The sequence below is a fragment of the Loxodonta africana genome, chromosome 11 (assembly GCF_030014295.1).
Source record: "Loxodonta africana isolate mLoxAfr1 chromosome 11, mLoxAfr1.hap2, whole genome shotgun sequence".
Taxonomy (NCBI): domain Eukaryota; kingdom Metazoa; phylum Chordata; class Mammalia; order Proboscidea; family Elephantidae; genus Loxodonta; species Loxodonta africana.
Window position 1 is genome coordinate 43761223 of NC_087352.1, and position 23582 is coordinate 43784804.

General features: G+C 41.3%; 1 protein-coding gene across 1 annotated transcript in view; it reads right to left on the bottom strand.

Moving 5' to 3' along the window:
* Window positions 1-1454: 1454 nt before the first annotated feature.
* Window positions 1455-23582, bottom strand: part of LOC135232695 (serpin B6-like) — a 33244-nt gene continuing 11116 nt past the window's right edge. The window contains 8 exon segments of the mRNA XM_064293210.1: window positions 1455-2453; window positions 3912-4067; window positions 6980-7040; window positions 10189-10330; window positions 11277-11290; window positions 11596-11693; window positions 17302-17311; window positions 19786-19924. Coding sequence (XP_064149280.1) covers window positions 2118-2453; window positions 3912-4067; window positions 6980-7040; window positions 10189-10330; window positions 11277-11290; window positions 11596-11693; window positions 17302-17311; window positions 19786-19924 — 956 coding nt within the window. The 3' untranslated portion in view covers window positions 1455-2117.

Genomic DNA, 23582 nt, shown 5'->3' on the forward strand with positions numbered 1-23582 from the left:
AATGAACAGTGTGATTGTGTATCTGTTTTCCTTTACATCTTGGTTTAGTGCTTTGGAATATAGTACTTTCAAGACCTGGTTTTAAGTTCAGTTTATTTCTAAGCTTTGATTGATAGCTACCCCTAGGAAAAGTTTTCTTGGGAGGATGGGTTGATTTAAGTGGAATAAACCTATCGTTGTTTGTACTTATTAAACTTTGACACTCAATTTTCAGTTCACCTACTAAAATGCAAAAAATTTTGCCTGAAATCCAGCCAGTAGAAATCCATTTATCCTCATCAGAATCAGTTGTTCTTGCAAACTAATTTTTTAAATGCTGTATTTTCATATTTTTTAAGTTTGAAGCCAACCAAATCGCTTAAGATTTTTATGACTAGAAAATTGCATTTCCAAGTTTTTAAAGTGTCCCTATATGAAAGTTTTATCATCCTTTTTTTAGCCATAAAATCATATGATAGAGAAACATCCAAATAGGTGTTTTCAAAATGACACTCCACACTCTTTCAAGAAGAAGCAGTTAATTTTTCATTCACGGATAAGATGTACCTTTACCTGAAAGGGCAATTAACCCACTGCCTTCCAGTCGATTCCGACTTATGGCGACTTTCCAAAAACCAAAAACCAAACCCACTGCTGTCGAGTCAATTCCGACTCATAGCGACCCTATAGGACAGAGTAGAATTGCCCCATAGAGTTTCCAAGGAGGGCCTGGCGGATTTGAACTGCCAGCCTCTTGGTTAGCAACCGTAGCACTTAACCACTGTGCCACCAGGGTTTCCTATAGTGACCTTAGGTTGTATTTTTTCAAAAATACCTGCTAGGTGTTCTACTGACCACCACTTGTCACCACAGAAAAAGTCAGCACATTTGGAATACTTGCCTTTTAGAAAAAGGAAAAAATATATGCAAAGATGTAATCAACCCCTTTTTAAAGTGATTGACTATAAGATAAATAAGCCTCAGTAATCTTTCAGATGTCAGTGGCCGCTACCCTTGTTACAAATATTGTAAAAGTTCTGCTATTTAAAGTTCTAGGTTGTTGTTTGTGTTTTAATCACAATGATTCCACACTGTAGACTGCATCTCTTGCAATAATACATTCCTGAAAGCTAACACAAGACGATGCCACTGTGGACCTGTGCGTGAGGAAACAGTGATTCCCTGTGCCTGTGTAAGGCTCAAAGATCAGGCTGTGGTTAAAACTTAAGCCTCAGATTCCTCCTTTACCGTTGAGGATTAAATAAAATCATCTATGCAAAACACTATCTAAAGCAAGTGTTCACTAACCATTTGTGTGTGAGTGAGGCCAGCCTTTTCAAAGAATTAGGTACCAGAAGGAATTCATTTTGTGGATGATTTCAAGAAACACTGTACAACCTCATGGAAATGTCTTCTAGTGCAATTTCATAAAACACGTGGAAACATTATTCAGGCGGTCGTGCATTTTACTGAAATGTAATATAATACTGAGTGATAATTCTTCAATGGCAATTTGTCAGACGGCTAAAGAAAGGTAACTCAATGAGATCAAAAGAGCCTCTGAGAGCAGGAAGCTTGTGCTCTGATCCGCTCCTATTCACCTTGATGCTGAAGCTGGGATAATCTGACCTAAATAATATGAAATGGCTACGCATACAAGACCCAACACTGGCAGTTTATTAGTCACATATACTCACAGCCTCGGAGAGGGGGACACCATATGCCAGGCAGGGCTACACAGGGAGGCACTTAGCAGCAGAGTGAACCAGCAGAGGCTGTGGGAGGTAGGCTTTGTAGTAACAAGAGGGTGAGGTGCCCCTGTTTCCCATGAAAGGATGGGCTTGGTTTGTTTGAATAATTCCACAAGCTAGCAGAATGGTTTTAAGTAGCTACTGCTGCCACTGCCAGAGGGACCACAAGACCTCAGTGAATGTCAATTGCGGATCCTAGAAAACCACTTACCATGCAAACACACAGGAGTTCTGAATACAGAATTAAAAATTAGGCCCTTAATTTCTGAATTGTTTGCTCTGCACTAATAAGGTCACTGGGTTGTAGGCACAGCATTAAGTGGCAGAAGAAAAATACATCAGTAGGAGAAAGGAGAAGGGCACTCTATATCCAGTGACTACCATTTCCTATGGAGAGCAGAATCTGCCACAGAACAGAATGCTGTTGGCCTTGGTGTACTGGACAAAGAAAAGGAAGGGGTGGTTAGCACAGCACCTTGGAGTGGTTCTTGCACAGAATGCTATCACGATGGCACCAGTGGCACCTGCTGCTTCTGTGCCTTCTTCATTGACCTCCACAAAAGCTTTGTGCACAACCTTGGACAAAAACAGTTCTCACTTAGATGACATTCCAGAGAAGTCTGCCCTGGCCCTGTCAAAGGCATCAGCCATGCCCAAACTTGTAAGGACATTCTCCATGTCATAGTTTTCTTCCAATTTAAATTTAGGAAAAAAAAAAAAAAACTTCCACCTTTCTTTCGTTTATTGTGTTGGGCCTTGTCCATTCTATGAATTTCTTATCAGTAAATTTGTTTTCCACCTAGAAGAAGAGAGTTGGAGATTTTAAAATCTAGAACAGTGCTATCCAATAGAACTTTCTGCTATGATGTTAATGCTGTACACCAGCACTTCGTAATACGGCAGCCACAAGCCAAAGGTGGCTACTGAGCACTTGAAACGTTGAGTAGTGCAAGTGAAGACCTGAATTTTTTTATTATATTTAATTTTAATTAATATAAATATTAAACAAAGTATGGTACATACATGCAATGGATTATTGTTCTGCCATGAAAACAAACAATATACTGATATGCTGAGTAAAAGAAGCCAGCCACAAAAGACCACAAGCTATGTTTCTGCTGAAGCATATGAAAATCCAGAAAAGGTAACTCTATAGAGATAGTGGTTCATTACTGGCTGGGGAAGGAATGGAAGCAGAGTGATGATAGCCAAAGAATACATGATTTTTCCTTGAAATGCTGGAAATTTATAAATTTCACTGTGATGGTTGCACATATCTATGGATATACTAAAAATAACTGAATTGTAAATTTAAATGGGTGATTTGCATGGTATGTGAATTTTATCTCAGTGAAAATTGTGAGAAAAAAATGAAATCGCCACGTGTGGCAGTGGCTACCATATTGAACAGCACAGATATGGATGACGGCATGATAATGCCAAAGCATTCAAGTAGAAGACGACTTTGCACTTAGGGACTGAATTGTGTCTCCCCAAAATATGTGTTGTAAATCCTAACCTTTGTGCCTGTGGATATAATCCCATTTGAGAATGGGTTGTCTTTGTTATGTGAATGAGGGAGGACTAGTGTACGGTGCATCTTGAGTCAATCTCTTTTGAGATATAAAAGAGATTAAACAAGCAAGTGAAGAAGGAGAGATCTCCCAGGAGCCAAGCCACATGAAGATCTCCCAGGAGCAGAAGCTCAAAGAGACAAGGACTTTTCTCAAGAGCTAACAGAGAAGGAAAGCCTTCCCCTAGGCCAGCGCCCTAAATTCAGACTTCCAGCCTCCTAAGCTGTAAGAAAATAAATGTTTGTTAAAGCCACCGACTTGTGGTATTTCTGTTATAGGAATGCTAGATAATTAAGACGACACTTCTATACCTTGACTCCTGAATTCCAGGCACTTAGTCAAACCTGTTCCCCAAGGCAGAAACTAGAACACATTTGTGAGGATGACCGTCTTCTTGCAGTCTGGTGTTCTATTTTATCAAAAGTGTGTAAAGTTAGGATCTCAGCCTTGGCCTTCTCTTTCACTCTCATTTCTTTCCAATGAATCCATTACCGTGTTCTGTGGATTTAACTTTCAAAATATCTCTCCCAGAAATCTGAATGAAATTCTCTTGCCATCCTAGCACAATGATAACACTAAGGATTATTAATTGCCTAACACTCATTACCGTTTTAAAATCGGCATTTTCATCTGGAAGCATGATAATCATATCCAACTCCTTTCCAATATAAGGAAGCACCAGAATTTGTGTGCATATTTCTTTTACGTAAGTCAGTTTAAATGTAGATTCCTTAAACATCATCTGCACAGGTGTCTCTTCAGTCTACAAAGGAAATTGACAAACATTAAGTTGTAATGTGACCCAATTCATACATTGGACATGTTGGCAAAGTTGGCCACTCTGTAACTCTTCCCGTGGCTTCAGGAAAACAATGTCGGATCCTTTGCCAGCTTGTCTTCATCGTCTTGACCTCCAAACGCTCTGGTAATCAGAGTTCAATCTCTGATCTTAGTTTCCCTTGGAATCTCATCCAATTTCATGACTTTCAAAGTAAGTTCCAAATTCACATATCTAGCTGAACCTCCCTTCTGTACTTAAGACTCACATATTCCACAGCCTACTGGACATCTGCATTGGGCACAGACAAGAAATCTCCCATGTAACGTGTATCACTGAGCCCTTATGTTCCTTTGCTAATCTGCTCTATCTGTAGTCATCCCTACCTCTTTTTGGCTATACAGTGTCTGTCACAACTACTCAGCTCTGCTGTTCTGGCTTAAAAGACGCCACAGACAATATGTAAACAAATGAGCATGTCTTGTTCCAGCAAAACACTTGTAACTGAATGATTCACAAAATTAGTATTTGTACAGAGAATTATTTATAAATGAAGTAAAAGGTAAATTCACATCAACTCAAAATCCGTGCCCTTTGAGACACATACCCTATAATTTGGTGCACTCAACACCCATTGCAACCCCTTTTCCCTTGTCTTTATCTAATGTAGACACTGAAAAGAAAAATAGAATTCTGCACCTTCCTGTAGCTACAGGAAGCAGCATGAAACAGGACTGGCCAGTGAGATACAGAAGTAAGGTTTCCCTATCTTAATAAATGGACAGAACATCAGAAGGACAAGGCTTTGTCTGTTTGACTTTGGTCTGTCCCCCTCCCTCCAGCCTGGATAGTGGCTGCAGTGTCTGAACCAACTTGTGACAGGAGAAGGAAAGTCGTGTACTAAGGGTGACAGAGCAGAGGAGAGGGAGCCTGGTTCCCTGAGCGAATCACCCAGGTGCCACATAAGCCTGTCTCTGTTCACTCCATCTGCAGGGAAGACGAACTTATATGAGTGCACACAACTGAGCTGGGGCTTCCTGTGCCTTGTGCTGAGTGAAGACCTAACGTACATCTTGTTAAACAAAATTCAAGGAGAGAAACCATTTGCCTGAGGAAAGTAGGACAGTTCATTTAATAATCAAGCTAGAAAAAAATACGTATTTCTTAAGAAAATGAAGGCTCAGACTCAACTCTGATCAGTGGCAAGAATAAACTGAATCTATTCTGTCTATTTCTGTGTATGTGCAAAAATCTCTGCAATACAGTTAAGGAAAAAAGAAAGAATCAGCTGTATTTGGTGAGAAAAATAAAAGGTAATCATCAAATAATACCTTCTAAGCTAAGGGGAGGGAAACTTTTTGTCCTATGGACATGCCCTTGTGCTCACCTGAATTTAAACAAGAATTTGTATGTTTATTTTCTTTATTAGAAAGAGAATTGAAGGTTATTCACTTGTTTCGTATTTATCGAGTACCAACTATGTATTATCATGTGTAACACAGCAGTTTCTGCCCTCAAATATTGCTCAGCAGGGAGGCAACACAGACTTGCCATTCACCCGCTGTTGTGTGCTCATGAGGACAGGCACAGGGTGCTCTGACAGCCCAAGAGGAGGGGCATTGGAATGACAGTGGGAGCAGGACTGCCAGGGAAGGCTCCAGGGGACACTCGTGGAAGGAAAGGAGTTTACAGGGACTGATGGAAAGGGAAGACCGAGAAACGGGCTGGACCAGATTATAAAGAGTCTCACTATCACACTGTGGAGTCTGAACATTATCTCAAAAAGTATGGGAGGCCAGGGAGGACTTTAAGCCTGAGAGCTATAGGACCAGATTTGTGATATAGACAGAATACCCTGAAAACAAAATAGAAGATAACTTTAGGGAGTCTTAGGCTGGCTCTCTAGAGAAGCAAAATCCGTGAAGTGTATTATATACATACATACATATATATGGATCCCTGGTGGCAGAGCAGTTAAGAGCTTTGCTGCTAACCAAAAAGTCAGCAGTTTGAATCCACCACCTGCTCCTTGGAAACCCTATGGGGCAGTTCTCTGTCCAATAGGGTCACTATGAGTCAGAATTGACTCGATGGTGATGGGTTTTATACATATGTAGAGAGAGACTTTTCTCCCAAGGAAATGGTTTGTCAAGGCTGGTAGGTCCCAAGTCTGTGGGTCAGGCATCAGGCTAGAGGCTTCTCCTGACTCACATAGCTGCATGGACTGATGAATGCAGGATCAGCAGGTCAGACAGCAGGCTGCAGAGGCTGCCAAATGTTCACAGGCTGCAGAGGTTGATGAACCCAAAGATCAGCAGGTAAGCTCCTAGCTCAAGTCCCAAGAACCGAAGATCAGATAATGACGAGCTTGATGCAGTATCCAGAGTGAAAGCCTTGCTGGATAATCCGCTTATATACTGGAGGCAGTCCACAAACCCAAAGAAACTCCCTTTCAACTAATCCTGCTCACAGCAGATCTCATCATGGAGTTGATTACATCATTACATAACTGCCAAATTATAACTTTACATAACTGTCAAACTATAGTGCCAAGCCACTGAGAAACATGGCTCAGTCAAGTTGACACACAACCTTAACCATCACAGTCTATACCTTACCAACTTGACACCTGTACACATCTCCTTAAACCATAAATAACTTCTAAATAAGGACAATTACAAAGTCATACTTGCATGTAATGTGATATAACTAAGATGTATACGATTGAAAATGCCCTGTTTACATCTTATAAGTGAAGAAAACAAAAATATTTGATGCACACATACAAGGAAGAAATACTCATAACCATTACAGTCCTCATTTCTGTAACTAGTCATGTGGTCATGGCTGGTATTTACAACTACCTTCTCCCACCACCCATTATGTATTCCCTTTACCCTTGTCAAGTACCTCCGCTGGTTGTGGTTCTTGGGCTGCTGGAATGACCCAAATTCATTCCTGAAGGGTTGAGACCATTAGCAATCATGTCAGATTTGGGTTGCTGTAATTTCAGTTTTCCACCAGCTTTAATCACAGGGCATGGTAGTATTAACAGAAACCGTAAGGGATCTCCTGTATTCCAGACATACTCTCGTTTTCCTCCATTATGTAATATCAATCTGATTTCCCCTTGGTAATCAGGATCAATCACACCAGCCAGTATGGTAACTCCCTTTTTTGCCTATTGATCCAGAGGCATGAGGAACCCAACGTGGCTGGGGGTATTCTTAATTTCCACTTCAGTATAGTCAGTGATATGTCTCCAGTGATGTTTTGAGTCTCCTGGAATTATCGTCAGTTCAGAGCCAGTGTCTAGTAATCCCCAAAAATTCTGACTATTTCCTTTTCCCCAATGAACAGTCACTCTTGTAAAAGGCCATAGATCCCTTTCGGGAAGGCTGGGAGAAAGATTAACTGTATTAATTTTTGGAAGTGCAATGGGGTCCTTTCTCAAGGGGACCCAGCCTCCCCTTCATTTAAGGGGTTATGGGTATGGGTATATAAACCAGCTCACGTCTGGGAACTGTTTGAGGGGCCATGACTCTCTGTTGTGGAAATTCAAGTTAAACTCCTGCTCACTTGACCTATAATTCTTCCTCTTGTACAGATCAAGTAGTATTTAGTAGATTTCCTATCTATTTTACTCCTAGCAACACCATGACTAAGTAGCTAATGCCTTAGGTCCATATGAGTCAGACTATTCTGATTACCGCTTTGACTCCACTGTCTGTTCAGTAACTATGACCACCCTGTCTTTGTCAGTTCAGTACCACCACTCGGCCCCTACCACTATGGGGTCCAGTTAGCCCCATTGTAGTTAGGTGTCTTAATTCAGTTAGGGCAGTTCCCACTGTCAAATCTGACATACATAAAATAGCAATCACGGCAGTCTTCAAGGATGTTAGGGCTCCCTTCACAATTTTTTTCCTCACTGTTGTAGTAAAAGGTATGTCCTCTGGGCACCCCATGTGTGAGTCTGTGGGTCTAATCTGATAAATTCACTCTAACATGCCAATTTCCCTAAGCCTTTGTATACCTTCTACAGTATACCAAGGCAGGTGTGGTACTTCAGCTTGATTTGGTGTATGCCACTGCGTAATCTATGCTTTAGCAAACCAACCAAATAAACTATTAGAGCATTTCCTAACCTCTTGAGCTGAAATGCTGAATAAAGAATCTGTGCTTAGTGGGCCCCATCAATGAACTCAGACTGAGCCAAATTTATGTTCCTTGCACCATTATCCCACACCCTTAATAGCCATTCACACACATATTCCCCAGGTTTCTGTTTGTACATATTAGAAAACTCAAGCAGTTCTTTGGGAGTATAGCATATGTCCTCCTGGGTCACACTTTGTACTTCACCTTTTGGGGCTCACTGAGACTTAAGACTAGTTATAGGTCTAGAAGCAAAAATGTGGTAGGGATGTGCTCTGAGAACATTCATCAATGTCTTAGAAGGCATCTGTCTCAGGCAATGCCCCAGGCAATGACTTAGCCCCCTCCCCAGGCGATGACTCAAAGGCTTTTAAGACACAGCTGAATTAATCTCATCAGAGGGGGTGGAGGGCTAATAGTTTTACTGGAGAGGGTGGCCTAGGAGAAAAAGATGGAGTAATCTCTTTAGATGAGAGTGAGAGGGCTAGTTCTGTTGGCAGGAATGAGTCTATGGAATTAGGACTCCGTTTCGCAAGCTTCCCGATTATCTGCCCCCGACCCAAGTTTCAGGATCCCATTTCTTCCCAATCAATGCCCTCACTTTAACTTCAGACATCTTTTGAGGTTGGGAATTCCATTGATATTGTAATTCAGTAACTTTTACAATAAGACTCTGGACTTGGTTTTCAGCAATATCAGCTCTGTTACTGTAAGAAATAAGGCTCTTTTTCAGGGCACAACTGGCAATTATGAGGTCATGTGTGTGGCATTTTGAGCTGTGTCTCTGAAGCCCTGAGTTCATCTCTTACTTTCGCAACTTTGTCTAGCCCAAGTAGGACCAAGCAACCAGCTTCCTTATACTTCTCATTTTGACAATATTGTAGAAAAGTATCAAACATGCAATCACCTAGAGTCTCACCTCTTACCAGTACTTGATCTCTTAGTGATAACATTTTGCATATTTCTATTGCTACATCACGCCATGGATTAGCAGTGCCCCTTTTAATACTGGAAGCAGAGTCATTGATATCTTTAAGACTAACCAGACTTGAAAACTATTTTAGAAAAGTCATATAGAAACCACTTTTGGTACCAAATTTCTTAGGCTGGGTTCTCTAGAGAAGCAAAACTAGTGAAGCATATGCGTGTGGGTGTATATACATATACACATAGAAAGAGAGATTTATCTCAAGAAAATGGTTCACGTGGTTGTAGAAGCAGAAAAGTCCCAAATCCATGGATCAGGCATCAAGCTGGAGGCTTCTCCTCACTCAAGTGCCTGCATGGACTGATGAACCCAATACCAGCAGGTCAGAGAGCATGCTGCTGGCTCACAGGCTGCAGAGGCCAACAAATCCCTAGAATGGCAGGTAAGATGGCAGGGCACTGGCTCACAGGCTATAGAACTTGATGAATCCCAAGATCAGTAGGTAAACTGCTAGCTTAAGTCCCAAGAACTGGAGGTCAGATGATGATGAGCCTGATGCAGGATCCAGAGCAAGAGCTTTGCTGGAAGATCCATTTATATTCTGGAGGCAGGCCACAAACCAAGGAAACTCCCTTTCAACTGGCTGGCTGCTCATAGCAGATCTCATCATAGCATTGATTACATCATTATAAAACTGCCAAATTATATCATTACATAGCTGCCAAACTACATCTTAACTGCCAAACCACTGAGAATCATGGCTCAACCAAGTTGACATACAACCTTAACCAACACAGGGAGTCAGAACAGGAGTCTAATTGTATGCACCCACCTTTGGTGAGATATGTAACTTAGGAAAAGGATAAGAGAAAGGCTCAAGGCTTGGTGCTTGGCTACTGGGCTACCAAGGGCCATATGAAGGAAAAGTTACTTGAGATTAACCTTCTTGCATGTTTTAAAACCAATATGAACACAGAAACTATTTCCAAAAAATCTCCATTGTTACTGAAAAATATTCACCTTGCTGATTTTAAAGGGCCTTCCTTGGTAGGCTCTTTGTTAAGCTGCTTGTGCCAATTTCCTTTGAAATAGATGGCATTGACAAGAATCAGCTTAGTCATCGAATCAGCTAAACCAGAATACAGCACCTCTGTAATTTTACCTGTAAAGAATTAAAGAACCAGTTATCTGAAAGGGTTTCCAAATTTATGCATTAGGAATGATAATCAAATACCTTTAGTAGTTGTATCAGTTAAATTGTGTCCCCTAAAAATATGTGCTTAAATGCTAGCACCCAGTATCTGTGAAAATGACCTTCTTTGTAAATAGAGTCTTTGAAGATATAATAAGTTAACATGAAGTTATACTGCAGTGGGGTGGGGACCAATCTAATGATCAGTGTCCTCATAAAAAGAGGAGGACAGACACAGACAGACAGATACAAAGAGAAGATGGTCCCAAGAACATGGAGGCAGAAATTGTAGTTTTGCTGACAGAAACCAAGGACACCTATTGCTACTAGAAGCTAGAAGTGAAAAGGACGACTTTTCCCTTAGAGCCTTCTGAGAGAGAATGACCCTACTAACACATTGATTTCAGACTTCTTATCTCCAGGACTGTTAGAGAATAAATTTTTGTACTTTTAATTTACCAATTTGTGGAACTTTGTTATGGCAACACATGGAAATTAATACAGTAGTCAAGAACAAGATGAAATGATTTCACTATTCTCCAGAATATAATCAGGTACATGAATGTTCGTCCTTAAAACAATAGCAACAATAACTACATGAAGTAGAGTGTCCAGATCTGGTAAGAAAAATATCACAATATGAATAAAACACATGTAAGCAACAATAGATATTAATATGGCAGGATGATTTGATAGCACGTGAGATAAAAAGCAATGACGGGTGCCTATGACTTAAGGAAAGAAACTGAAAGGATGGTCAAAAGGGGAGGAGTTGTAGCAAGTATAAAGAACAGTTTAAATTAAGAACAGAAGGTAGACCAGGGCTTGGCAAGCGTCTGGCAAGTCTTCGTGGACACGCTGTGGAACACGAGCACTGCTTCAGGGGGACAGCCCGAATCCCTTCAGCAGTGCTGACCTTTCTTTATGCAACTGGTAAAAAAGAAAGACTATAGACAAAAAAAAAAAAACTATACCAAAGTGTGAAATGTTATGGAGGAGGTCTACCGAATATTGAGAGAAACCATAGATATTTGATGAAAGCAAGGAATGGCTAGAGAAATTGTCATACCTTGACATGATGTCAGAAATAAATTTTTAAAGTTTACACGTTATTTATAGAATAAAAGCACTCCTATCTATATCTGACTGCCTTGTGAAGGAACTAAAAGTAAAATGTTTAAAATATTATTTAAAAGGAATAAAAATGCATTTTCACCTTCTGTCTTATCGGCTACCAGGTGTTTATGTGGTTTCTAGACTCCTCTGTAGCGTTAGCAAAGTCAAGCTCTTCCATCTCTGCGTGGTAGAATGTGCAGCAGGAATCTTTAAAAGACTAAGACAGACGGAGCAACATCAGTGCAGAGCTACAAACATAGTCCACCAATATCTTACTTTTTCATTATGATAAATCAGAACATTGATTATTATATCATTTACACATATAAGTTCCAAATAAATGCAAGCAATTAACCTGAACTCCACATTCCCAGTTTTCAGCTCAATTTAATCTTAGCTTATTATACACTAAGTGAAATAGTGGTCTGAATATCGACTGATCTTCATGAACTTCTGGGTTCTTTGAGGCAGAAGCCATGCTTCCACAAGATCAGGAAAAGGACACTGAGATGCTGGAACTACAATGTCCACTCCTGTCAAAAAACGCTACACTTCTTGAGGGAGGGTTCACACAGAGAGGGCCCCAGCTCCCTCGGTATTTCAGAACAAGAGCCTGTAAACCAGGGCCTATTGTTTCATAAACAGCATAGAAGAATATGTAATTCTAGAGCAGCACCACACACCAGAATGTTCTGTAATGATGTTGTCGTTAGGTACCGTCGAGTCGATTCCAACTCATGGCAACCCTATGTACAACAAAACCAAACCAGTCCTGCACCATCCTCACTTTGCTTTGTCTGAGCCCGTTGTTACAACCACTCTGTCAATCCATCTTGTTGAGGCTCTTCCTCTTTTTCGCTGACCCTCTACTTTATCACGCATGATGTCCTTCTCCAGGGACTGATCCCTTCTGATAACATGTCCGAAGTATGTGACCCATAGTCTAGACATCCTTGCTTCTAATGAGCATTCTGGCTATACTTCTTCCAGGACAAATTTGTGTGTTCTTTTGGCAGTCCGTGATATATTCAATATTGGTCCGCAACACCATAATTCAAAGGTATAAATTCTTCTTCAGTCTTACTTATTCATTTCCAGCTTTCCCATCCATATGAAGCGGCTGAAAATACCAAGGTTTGGGTCGGGTGTACCTTCACTCTAAAACTGACATTTTTGCATTTTAACACTTTAAAAAGAGGTCTTTTGCAGCAGACTTGCCAAATGCAACATGGCGTTTGATTTCTTGACTGCTGTTCCTTGGATGTTGATTGTGGATCCATGTAAAATGACATCCTTGGCAATTTCAATATTTTCTCTATTTATCATTATGTTCCTTATTGGTCCAGTTGTGAGAATTTTTTGCTTTCTGTTGAGATGTAATCCAGACTGAAGGTCTTTGATCTTCATCAGTAAGTGCTTTAATTCCTCTTCACTTTCAGCAAGTAAGGTTGTGCCATCTGCATACCACAGGTTGTTAATGAGTTTTCCTCCAATCCTGATGCTGCATTCTTCTTCATATAGGCCAGCTTCTCAGATTATTTGCTTATCGTACAGATTGAATAAATATGGTGAAAGGATACAACCCTGACACACATCTTTCCTGACTTTAAACCGCTCAGTATGCCTTTGTTCTGTTCAAAATACTGTCTCTTGGTCTATGTACAGATTCCGCATGAGCACCATTAAGAGTTCTAGAATTCTCATTCTTTGCAAGGTTATCCAAAATTTGTTATGATCCACACAGTCGAATGCCTTTGCATAGTCGCTAAAACACAGGTAAACATTTTCTAGTATGTTCTGCTTTCAGCCATGATCCATCTGACGTCAGCAATGATATCTATCCCTAATCCCATGTACAATTCTGAATCTGGCTTGAATTTCTGGCAGTTCCCTGTTAATGTACTGCCGCAACCATTTTTTAGTTATCTTAAGCAAAATTTCCCTTGTGTATGATATTGTTTGATAATTTATGGATTCTGTTGGATCACCTTTCTTTGGAATGGACTCAAATATAGATCTCTTCCATTCAGTTGGCCAGGTAGTTGTCTTCTAAATTTCTTCACATGGGCGAGTGAGTGCCTCCAGCATTGCATCTGTTTGGTGAAACATCTCAATTGGTATTCTGTCAGTTCCTAAAGCCTTGTTTTTTGACAACGTCTTCAGTGCAGCTTGGACTACTTCCTTTAATACCACCAGTTCTTGATCATATGCTACCTCCTGAAATGGTTGAATGTCGACCAATTCCTTTTGGTACAGTGACTCTGTGTATTCCTTCCACCTTCTTTTGATGCTTCCTGTGATGAAGGGAATGTTCTAAATATGTGATGTCCAATTCAGTGCCAAATGTGGGTCTGAGCACTTGAAATGTGGCTGGAATGAATGAGAAACTGGATGTTTTACTTTATTAAATTTTAGTTAATTACATTGATATTGAAATAGCCACATATGCTAATAGCTACCATTCTGGATGCCTCAGGTTTAGACTCCTTAGTTCACAAAAAAGTTCAAACAATGTTTTGTTAGTATAGTCTATGAAATTATAATATTATTAATAAGCGTATTATGACACATCTAAAAGCAGAAAATTACATGGAAAACAAGTGGATTAAAATAAGTAGTTTGGTGAAAGTGTATTTAGGAAGGTTTCCCAATCTTTCTTTTAAAGTTTATGGCTAAGTATTTAATTTCTGTTTTTAGAATTTTTACATTACAGTTGTTTATATTTCTCCTTCGGTATACTAATAGTGGTGTAATCCATACTGAAGGCTGTGGTCTTTGATCTTCATCCAAGTCCTCTTAATTTGCAGCAAGCAAGGTTGTTTCATCTGCATATCACAGGTTGTTAATGAGTCTCCCTCCAATCCTGATGTCCCATTCTTCTTCATACAGTCCAGCTTCTCTGATTAGTTGCTCAGCATACAGATTGAATAGGTTTGGTGAAAGAATAAAACCCTGGCACACACCTTTCATTACTTTAAACCACGCAGTATCCCCTTTTTCTGTTTGAACAACTGCCTCTTGATTTGTGTACAGGTTCCTTTTTTTTTTTTTTTTTTCCTTACGAGCACAATTAAGTGTTCTGGAATTCCCATTCTTTGCAATGTTACCCATGATTTGTTATGATCCACACAGTAGAATGCCATTGCATAATCAATAAAACACAGTAAGCATCTTTCTGGTAATCTCTGCTTTCAGCCAGGATCCATCTGATATCAACTTTGGTATTCCTGGTTCCATGTCCTCTTCTGATCCAGCTTGAATTTCTGGCAGTTCCCAGCCAACATACCACTGCAGCACTTTTAAATGATTTTTCAGCAAAATATTCCTTGTGTAGGATATTAATAACATTTTTCGGTAATTTCAACATTCGGTTGGATCACCTTTCTTGGGAATAGGCATAAATATGGATTTCTTCCAGTCAGTTGGCCAGGTTGCTGTCTTCCAAATTTCTTGGCATAGACAAGTGAATACTTCCAGTGTTGCATCCGTTTGTTTAAAGCATCTGAACTGGTATTGTGTCAATTCCTGGAGTCTTGTTTTTCACCAATCCCTTTGGACAAGTTACCAGGAGGGATCAGTCCCTGGAGAAGGACATTATGCTTGGTAAAGCAGATGGTCAATGGAAAAGAAGTACCTCAACTAGATAGATTGACACAGTAGCTGCAACAACGGGCTCAAGCATAATGATTGTGAGGATGGTGCAGAACCGAACAGTGTTTCGTTTTGTTGTACATGGGGCTGCTATAAGTCGGAACCAACTCGACAGCACCTAGCAAAAACCTTGCAATAGCAGTAGAAAAGCAATATGACACCGAACTTATGAACACAAATTCTGCAACTTACTAGCTGTGTGACCCTGGAAAATTGCTTAGTCTCTTTGTGCCTCCATGTTCTCTATTGTAAAACTAGGACGCACCAGTATCTACACCTTGTAAGGTTGTAAGGTTACCGTGAGGACCAAATGAACTAATATTACATTTTTATGTAACATTGTTGAGCCCTCAGTGTGTTCCGGGCAGTGTACAAGTGGTCTACCGCATCATTTCATTTCATCTTTATATACGTGGAGCTTTTCCAGTTTTCCTGGCTCTGCTTCTTTATCATTGCTTTTGAAAACTTTTTAAATTTCTCAATCTAAGAAAATAATCTGAAAGCAAAGTGGTCACTCACATTGATAGCTTGTTGCACCCCTGGGTGATTATTTACAACTTTGAAGCACAGCTGAAAATAATTGTATTTTTTTTTTAAGTTACTGTTTTACAGCCATCAGTAATCAAAATTAAGTAACATTTAATCATATACAGCTAATGCTACTGGATTTTTGGAACACTAAATTAATGAGAAATATTTGACCAACATGTTTTAACTCTTTCTTTTATATTCCAATGTCAAAATTACATTTTACATATCAATTCTTAAAATGAAAAAAAGTACAGTGAAAGTAAAAGAACATCAGCCAATCCTTTGTGTTTGTCGAAAGTTTTATTATTTTTACATAGAAGGCTTATAAAAAAGATGATAACCTACCAAGTAGCCAAGACAGAGAAAAACAAGTAAAACAAGTTGTAAAACTCACATTATGGTATGCAAATCTTACCAGTATTTCAGCTATGGCTGACTAGATTCACTTTATACCAAGCTGTTTCAAAACAATTTAGAGTCTGAAACATGTTTGAAAAACAATAAAAAATGACAAAATAGCACAGATATCCCAAACATGTAACAATCCTTGCACATCAATAAGAAAAAAAGTATATAGCTCAATGGAACAAGGTATGATATTATGATTTCCATTATGTGGAAAAAACCTCATGAAAAAAAAAATTCTGTATGTGCATGAGGATATACACCAAATCCATAAAAGATTGGGGAGAGGATTGATGGGGTGTGTGAAAGAGGCTGATCAGGAGTCTTTTTCTTTTATGTTATGTACATATATATACAACAAGAACATACCCACAGATGACTTGAGCAGTATTTTTAAAATAAAAAAATCATAAAAGCATTCTCAAACACCCACCCAAAAAAATCCAGTGCCATCGAGTCGTTTCTGGCTCATAGCGACCCTATAGGACGGAGTACAGCTGCCCCATAGAGTTTCCAAGGAGTACCTGGCGGATTAGAACTGCTGACCCTTTGGTTAGCAGCTGTAGCACTTAACCACTACGCCACCAGGGTTTCCTCAAACAAATACAGCTGGTATAATTAGCCAAAACTAAACTAAAAAAAAAAATAAAAATAATTTTTGTCTGAAAAATCAATCAAAATATTTAAATGTGTAAAATATTGAGCAAATCTCACAAAGCAAAAAAAAAAAAAACTTCAATTTTACAATTGTATCTGGGCTTGTACCTGGGCTGGCCTTGCGTCTGGGCTGGCCTTGAGACCTGCTTTAATCAATAGAATGAAATAGAGTGGATGCTGTAACAGACCTAGTCCTTAAAAGGCCTGGCAGCTTCTCCTCTCACACTTTTGTAATCCCATGGCGGGATTACAATCCAAGCTGTCCTGCTGGAGGGGCCGAGTGGAAAGGCCCTGGAGGATATGACACCACATGGAAAAAACTGCTTAGAGGAGAGCCCCGTTCCAACCCACAGCCAGCACCAAGGCCCTTACTTGTGAAAGGAGCCTCATTGGACCTTCCAGCCATTGTCAAATGAAGCAGCCGCAGCATGAATGACCCCAGCTGGCCCCATATGGAGCAGAAGAACTGCTCAGTCAGCCCACACAATATAAAAAGTAATCAGTCATTGTTATTTCAAGCCACAAAGTTTTGAGATGTTTGTTTCGCAACAAGAGGTAACACGCATAGCAATAGTACTTACGAGTGGACTTCTGCCATAAGAGAAAGCTAAAACGTGGGTTTTTCTTTCTTTTTTTTTTTTTTTGGTCTTGGGAACAAAGCAGTAGGCAGAGGTTGGAAGGAAAGAGTAGTCTGGAGATTGTTGGAGAAGACTGTTGGAGAAGGCTGGAAATACAGTGAAGAAATTTCCGGGAAGAAATGTTCCAAGTGTCAATTGACTTGTTTTAGCTGCCTAGTATAAAGCATAGACTGGTTACCTTAGAGTCAATCCCAACTCACAGTGACCCTATAGGTTAGAGTAGAACTGTCCCAGAGGGTTTCCAAGGCTGTAATCTTTACTGAAGCAGGTCGCTACACCTTTTCTCCTATGAGCGGCTGGTGGGTTTGGGCTGTCAACCTTTCTGTTAGCAGCCAAGCTCTTAACAACTGTACCACCAGGACTCTGGTGAGAATCGTACAGGACCCAGCAGTGTTTCGTACTGTTGTACAGCTAACAACAACAGGATAAAACATGGGAGGTGAAAGATGAGCTAAAAAAGGAATTGATCAGATTTCAAGCAGACTTTGAAAGAACTGTTTCCAACCTGGAAACCCTGGTGGCATAGTGGTTAAGAGCTATGGCTGCTAACCAAAAGGTCAGCTGTTCGAATCCACCAGGCATTCCTTGGCAACTCTATGGGACAGTTCTACCCTGTCTTATAGGGTAGCTATGAGTCGGAATTGACTCAACGGCAACAGGTTTGTGTTTTTTTATTTCCAACCTTGAATGTGCTGGGTGAAAATAAAAATGTTTTGTATTTGGACGCTCCAGCTGGTAAAATATTCTGTTCTTGTTGTTAGGTGGCATCAAGTCAGTTCTGACTCGTAGTGCACTCTGTGTACACTGTCCTCACAATCTTTGCTATGCTTGAGCCCATTAAACTACACCAAAGGTGAAGAATGGCCTCAGGACAAAGACCAAATCCAAGGCACTGATGTCAGGGTCAAAATCCCACCAAGGATGTGACAGTAAGACCCACCTTATTAAAACCTTAGAAAGATGAAGACAGTGCCTCAGAGACCCTTTCAGCTAGATTAACGGGCTACTAAGTCTCTTGAGGTCCCCATCCTTCAGCACCCTGACTCCCCACTCAAAGTACAGAGAGTCCTGTCTCAAACAGACTTGTGGATGTGCCTTTTGTCTAATGAAGTAGATTGTGAATTGGTGCACAGGAAGCCCACCAAGGTTAGATATGAGCTGTCCTGACTTGGACTAAAAGGGAGAGACAGATCCCTGTGAAAAAGAGACCTCTGGGCCCCCACTTTCTATGGGCAGGAAGCAGGCTGAGAGCTACTTAGTCATAAGCATGGGCCACTCCTTATAGAAAAGGAAAGAAACCTCAGAGCACTAAATCAAGACAACAGAAGATGGAACCAAAGACCAAGCGTCATGGATTGAATTGTGTCCCCCCCAAAATATGTGTCAACTTGGTTAGGCCATGATTCCCAATATTGTGTTGCTGTCCTCCATTTTGTGATTGTAATTTTATGTTAAAGAAGATTACAGTGGGATTGTAACACCCTTACCCAGGTCACATCCCTGATCCAATGTAAAAGGAGTTTCCCTGGAGTGTGGCCTGCACCACCTTTTATCTCTCAAGAGATAAAAAGAAAGGGAAGCCAGCAGAGAGTTGAGGACCTCATACCACCAAAAAAGCAGTGCTGGGAGCAGATTGTGTCCTTTGGACTCTGGGTCCCTGCACAGAGAAGCTCCTAGTCCTGGGGAAGGTTGATGAGAAGGCTGACAGAGAGAGAGAAAGTCTTTCTCTGGAGCTGATGCCCTGAATTTGAAACTTTAGCCCACTTTACTGTGAAGAAATAAAATTCTCTTTGTTAAAGTCAACCACTTGTGTATTTCTGTTACAGCAGCACCAGATGACTCAGACACCAAGGAAGGCAATGGATTAGGATGACTCACAGAAAGTATAAGTGGAGACTGATTAATGGACATTTCCTGTCTCCATAGCTGAGGTTAATACGTACCTGGCAGAATTTCAGAACTGCTGTGGTTCAATGACTGCTATATGCCTTCCACACACCAGCCCACACCCCTGCTCTTTGTGAATGGGTGTGGCCATTACAGTTCTCCTTCATAATCTCAGCATCGCATGTTGGATATATGTGTGGCTGTGAGGAAAGTAGATAATATTTCCTATCAGTGTATAAATCTCTTATCATATGACTCAACTTTGACATAAGTCTTTATGCCTACTTACAAACTCATGCATCATCACGGTGTGGTGATAAAATCAATCTAATTGTCCAACGCCCAACTCCTAACAGATCAGTGCATCCACAGGAAAGCCCCCCAGGGTCACCACAGGGTGGTCCAGCAGTGCTGGCAACTTGTGTCCTGACAAACCCCCCTCCATATCCCTGTGACACTAGCAGAGTTATCTGCTAAGAGCAATGTCTTTGGGATTAGAAATTGAAAGATCAACTCAATTGACAAATCAAGAGCATTTACTGTTGCCTTGAAATGGCTTTCATTACATGGGACATCTGGGCAGCTGTGTTCCCCTTTGCACCCATGAAGACCGTGGCCAGAGCAGAGAAGATGCTCATGGGTGAAAGAAATATGTTTTTCGAGTTGTTTTCACCCAGTTTTTTTTTTTAAAGGTTTAAAGCAAAGGTGCCATTGGCTTCTGATAAAGTATCCATGATGGTGAGCCTGAAACAATGGATTTAAAAACAATGTTATATAAATATAGGCTTCCATGTTGGCTGCATTTTCACTCTGCTTGTTAATACTTGACACATTTTGTCAATGAGCAAATAATCTAGCTGCCTTCTGTTGGATTCTGACTCATGGTCACCTCACCCACGGGCTCTGTAGTTCACCTGTAACCTAGTTCCGGAAGGGGATCAGAGCAGGCATGTGCCTCTCCCTTCCCTGTGGTGGTCCCTGTGCCCTCCCCCTTGGTAGGCCCTGCCCTGGCTGCAGTTCAAGAGGGGCGCACCAGGAAATGCAGGGAGCCTGTGGAAGGCGACCAGGCTCCTTCCTCCTCCCAGCATATATCCCAGCGATGGAGAGACAACGGGCTCCGCGAGGGGAGCAGATCCCCAACCGGACATGTACCCAAAGTCCTTCTGCTCTGCTGAAAGAAAAAGGTGTGAGCAGCTGCAGCCTGAAGCAGAATGAGACAAGAGAATCCAGGCGGAATAAACCGGAAGGGTGGTGGGGCTGGGCAGGGCAAGGGGGGCGGGGCCTCAAAGGGGCTGTGGTGGGGCGGTGGAGAGAAGCGGGCAAAGGGAGTGGCTGGGTCCTCAGCCAGATGGGCCTCCTGGTGTCCAGCCAGGTGTTTTACATTGCTTACGGGATGTTGGCATGCTGTTTTCTTATGCCCTCTAATTTAATGGCCTTTTCCTTTACTGCTTCTAGATGTTTGGTCATAGTTAGAAAAGCTTTCCCTGAATTACAGAGTTCACCATGTTTTCTTCCAGTATTTGGATGGCTTCATTTTTTTACCCTTAGACTGCTGATCCATTTAGAGTTGATGCTGCTGTGTGAGAAATACGGATCCCATTTTAACTCCTTTTTTCAAATGACTTCAGAGTTGGTCCTGCTCAGCTTTTTAAAAAGTCCACCTTTTTAATCTAATCTAATGGCTTAATATTTTTTTAATGGCTTAAGATGCCACCTTTACTACAAACGAAACAACAACAACAACAACAAAAACCAACCAGCAGCCCTGGAGCCGGTTCTGACTCGTGGCAACCCCTTACGTTTCAGATTAGAATTGCTCCATAGGGGTGTTTGGCTTTGTTTTTTTGTTGTTGTTTTTTTTTTTAATTGTTGTATAAATACATCGGCTGGCCTTTCTTCCAGGCATCTCTGGTTGGATTGGAACTTGACCTTTCAGTTAAGTAGCTGATCTTTTAACCATTTGCACCACCTAAAATTCCTTATTACAAACCAGATAGTTATATACACGTGGGTCTGTTTTGGACTCTATATTCGGTTCCATCAGCTATACGTTTTTTCATTTTTTTTAATGCTTACATAATTCCAGTTTTATTGTACTAAAATACACACACACTTTCATGAATTATGCTTTTTGAAAATGTAACTTCCAGTATATGTATATCCTAAGGGAGCTTTAATCCATGTGGTTTCTTTTGAGAATTCTTTCAAATTTAAGTTATATAAATACATTAGCTAATGCAAGATGCCTGCTAGCTTTATTTTATATATTTACTTATTTTAAATCAAGAGCAAAATTTTATTTTCTAATATGCTGTCAGAATCAATGTGATTTTGCTCTGCTTTATTTTTTTGTTTTTTATTTTTTACCCATCTCTCTGTATTCGGCACCCTGGTGGGACATTTGTTAAGTGCACAGCTGCAAACAGAAAGGTCAGCAGTTCAAACCCAGCAGCCACTGAACTGGAAAAAGATGTGGTAGAAAGCAGGGGAAAGACGTGTCAGTCTGCTTCCCTAAATATGTACAGCCCTGGAAACCCTATAGGTCAGTTATACTCTGCCCTGTAGAGTGGGGATATGAGTCAGAATTGACTAGACAGCAATGGGTGTGTTTTTGGGGGTTCTATACATCCCACACTCAGGTCACACAGAGATGAAATAGAAGAAGCTGGACCACAGTCCACATGGCTTCCTTCCCAGAATGGGGCATTTTCTACCATAAGTACGGTATTAATATTACAGTAAGACAACTAAAGCATTTCACTGACCTACCCCAATTAGCAGCAGCCCAAAGGTACATCTTGGGACCAAGATGGCCTGCTCAGTGCACCCCACCCAGCAGCATATCAGATAGGGTCAGTTTTTATAGTCACCAGGTGGCCCAGAAGCCCCCTCCAGCCCTCTACCTTCTCCAACCCCTTCACACGAAAACTGAAGGTCAGGCTATCTGTCAGCCTCCAAGTCGTCCCTGTGCAGAGGAGCACCACCTCCCACCATAGTCCAGTCCTCTGGGCTCCAAAGCACCCACGCCTTTGGACCCCTCTTTGTGACCTGGGCCCCCCAGCTGCAGGCACTGATCCTCACTGGGTGTAGGAGAAGAGAGGGTTCTCAGGCCTCCATCTGGGACTCCTGCAGGGGAGCAGCCACCCCTGGGGACTTCACAGGGACCAGCTGCACTCAGCCTTAGCTACACACACCAGGACCCTCACTCACGGGTTCAATGTTATATGCTTTAGGTACTGGAAATTTCTAAGCTCCATTTTTCAGATGGGAGAACAGAGTCAGAGAAACAGGCCTTCCCGTGAGAGCCTGCAGTGCGACTGAATGCTTCTGTGTGACCTTTCTAGCCATGGCCTCATAACTCCCACCCAAGTGATTGGGTGGGACTGTGCAACTAATAATTGTAGCCCACCAAAGGAGTATTTCAGTTTTGCCATCCCATTGGGCTTGAAATGAGTTATCCCACAGGCAAGAAAGAGAGGATTCCACTACAACCAAGGAAGAAGAGCCAGTGTATCCTTTGGACCAGAGATCCCTGTGCTAAGAAGCTCCTGGATCCAGGAGACAGAGAGCTGTAACACTGAAGGCAGCAGAGACCTGGCAGCAGGAGACTGCATCATGGGCTTCCTGGACCACAGAGAGAGAAATCTGCATGCCTTTGGACAGAGGTGGAGGGCCAGGGAGAGGCATGCCTGTGAGCACAGCTGGGAAGAGGTTACGTTGGTGGAAGAACTGTATGCTGAGCGTTCCCGAATCTGAATTGTAACTGTTACTTCCCTAATAAAGCCCATAATTGTGGGTATGTTCTGTGAGTTCTGTGTGGCCATTGCAATGAATTATTGAACCCAGCAGAAAAGTAGAGACTGCCATGGGAGGGATGGTTGGTGTCAGAATTGGTAAAGACAGCAGAGAGAGGAAGCATATCTGACAACCACCTCATAGGAATCAGCCTTGGGCTATTGATCTTGATTCTCCTTCCCCCTTGTGAAGTCAGAGGAGGTCAGACACCGCCTCCATGCTCTTTCTACAGAGGCAGAGTCATTTCTCGTCCTTGTCCCATGTGCACTGTGCCACAGCTGCCAATCTGGTAGAATCTGTTTCCACTGAGCCCCTCCTGTATACCTTGGGACAGCTCAGCCCCATGGAGGAAATTGAGCTTTGGAGTTATCAGACCTGACCATAGGTCCCAGACCTACCCCATTATAAGTTACTTTTCCTCCAGAGTCTCAGATAAGTCCTGGGTTTATTTATTGCTCAGAAATAAATAAAACCATCTATGTAAAACACCTAATGCATAGTAGCGCAAACCATTTGTGAATGGGTGAGACAAGTTTATTTCC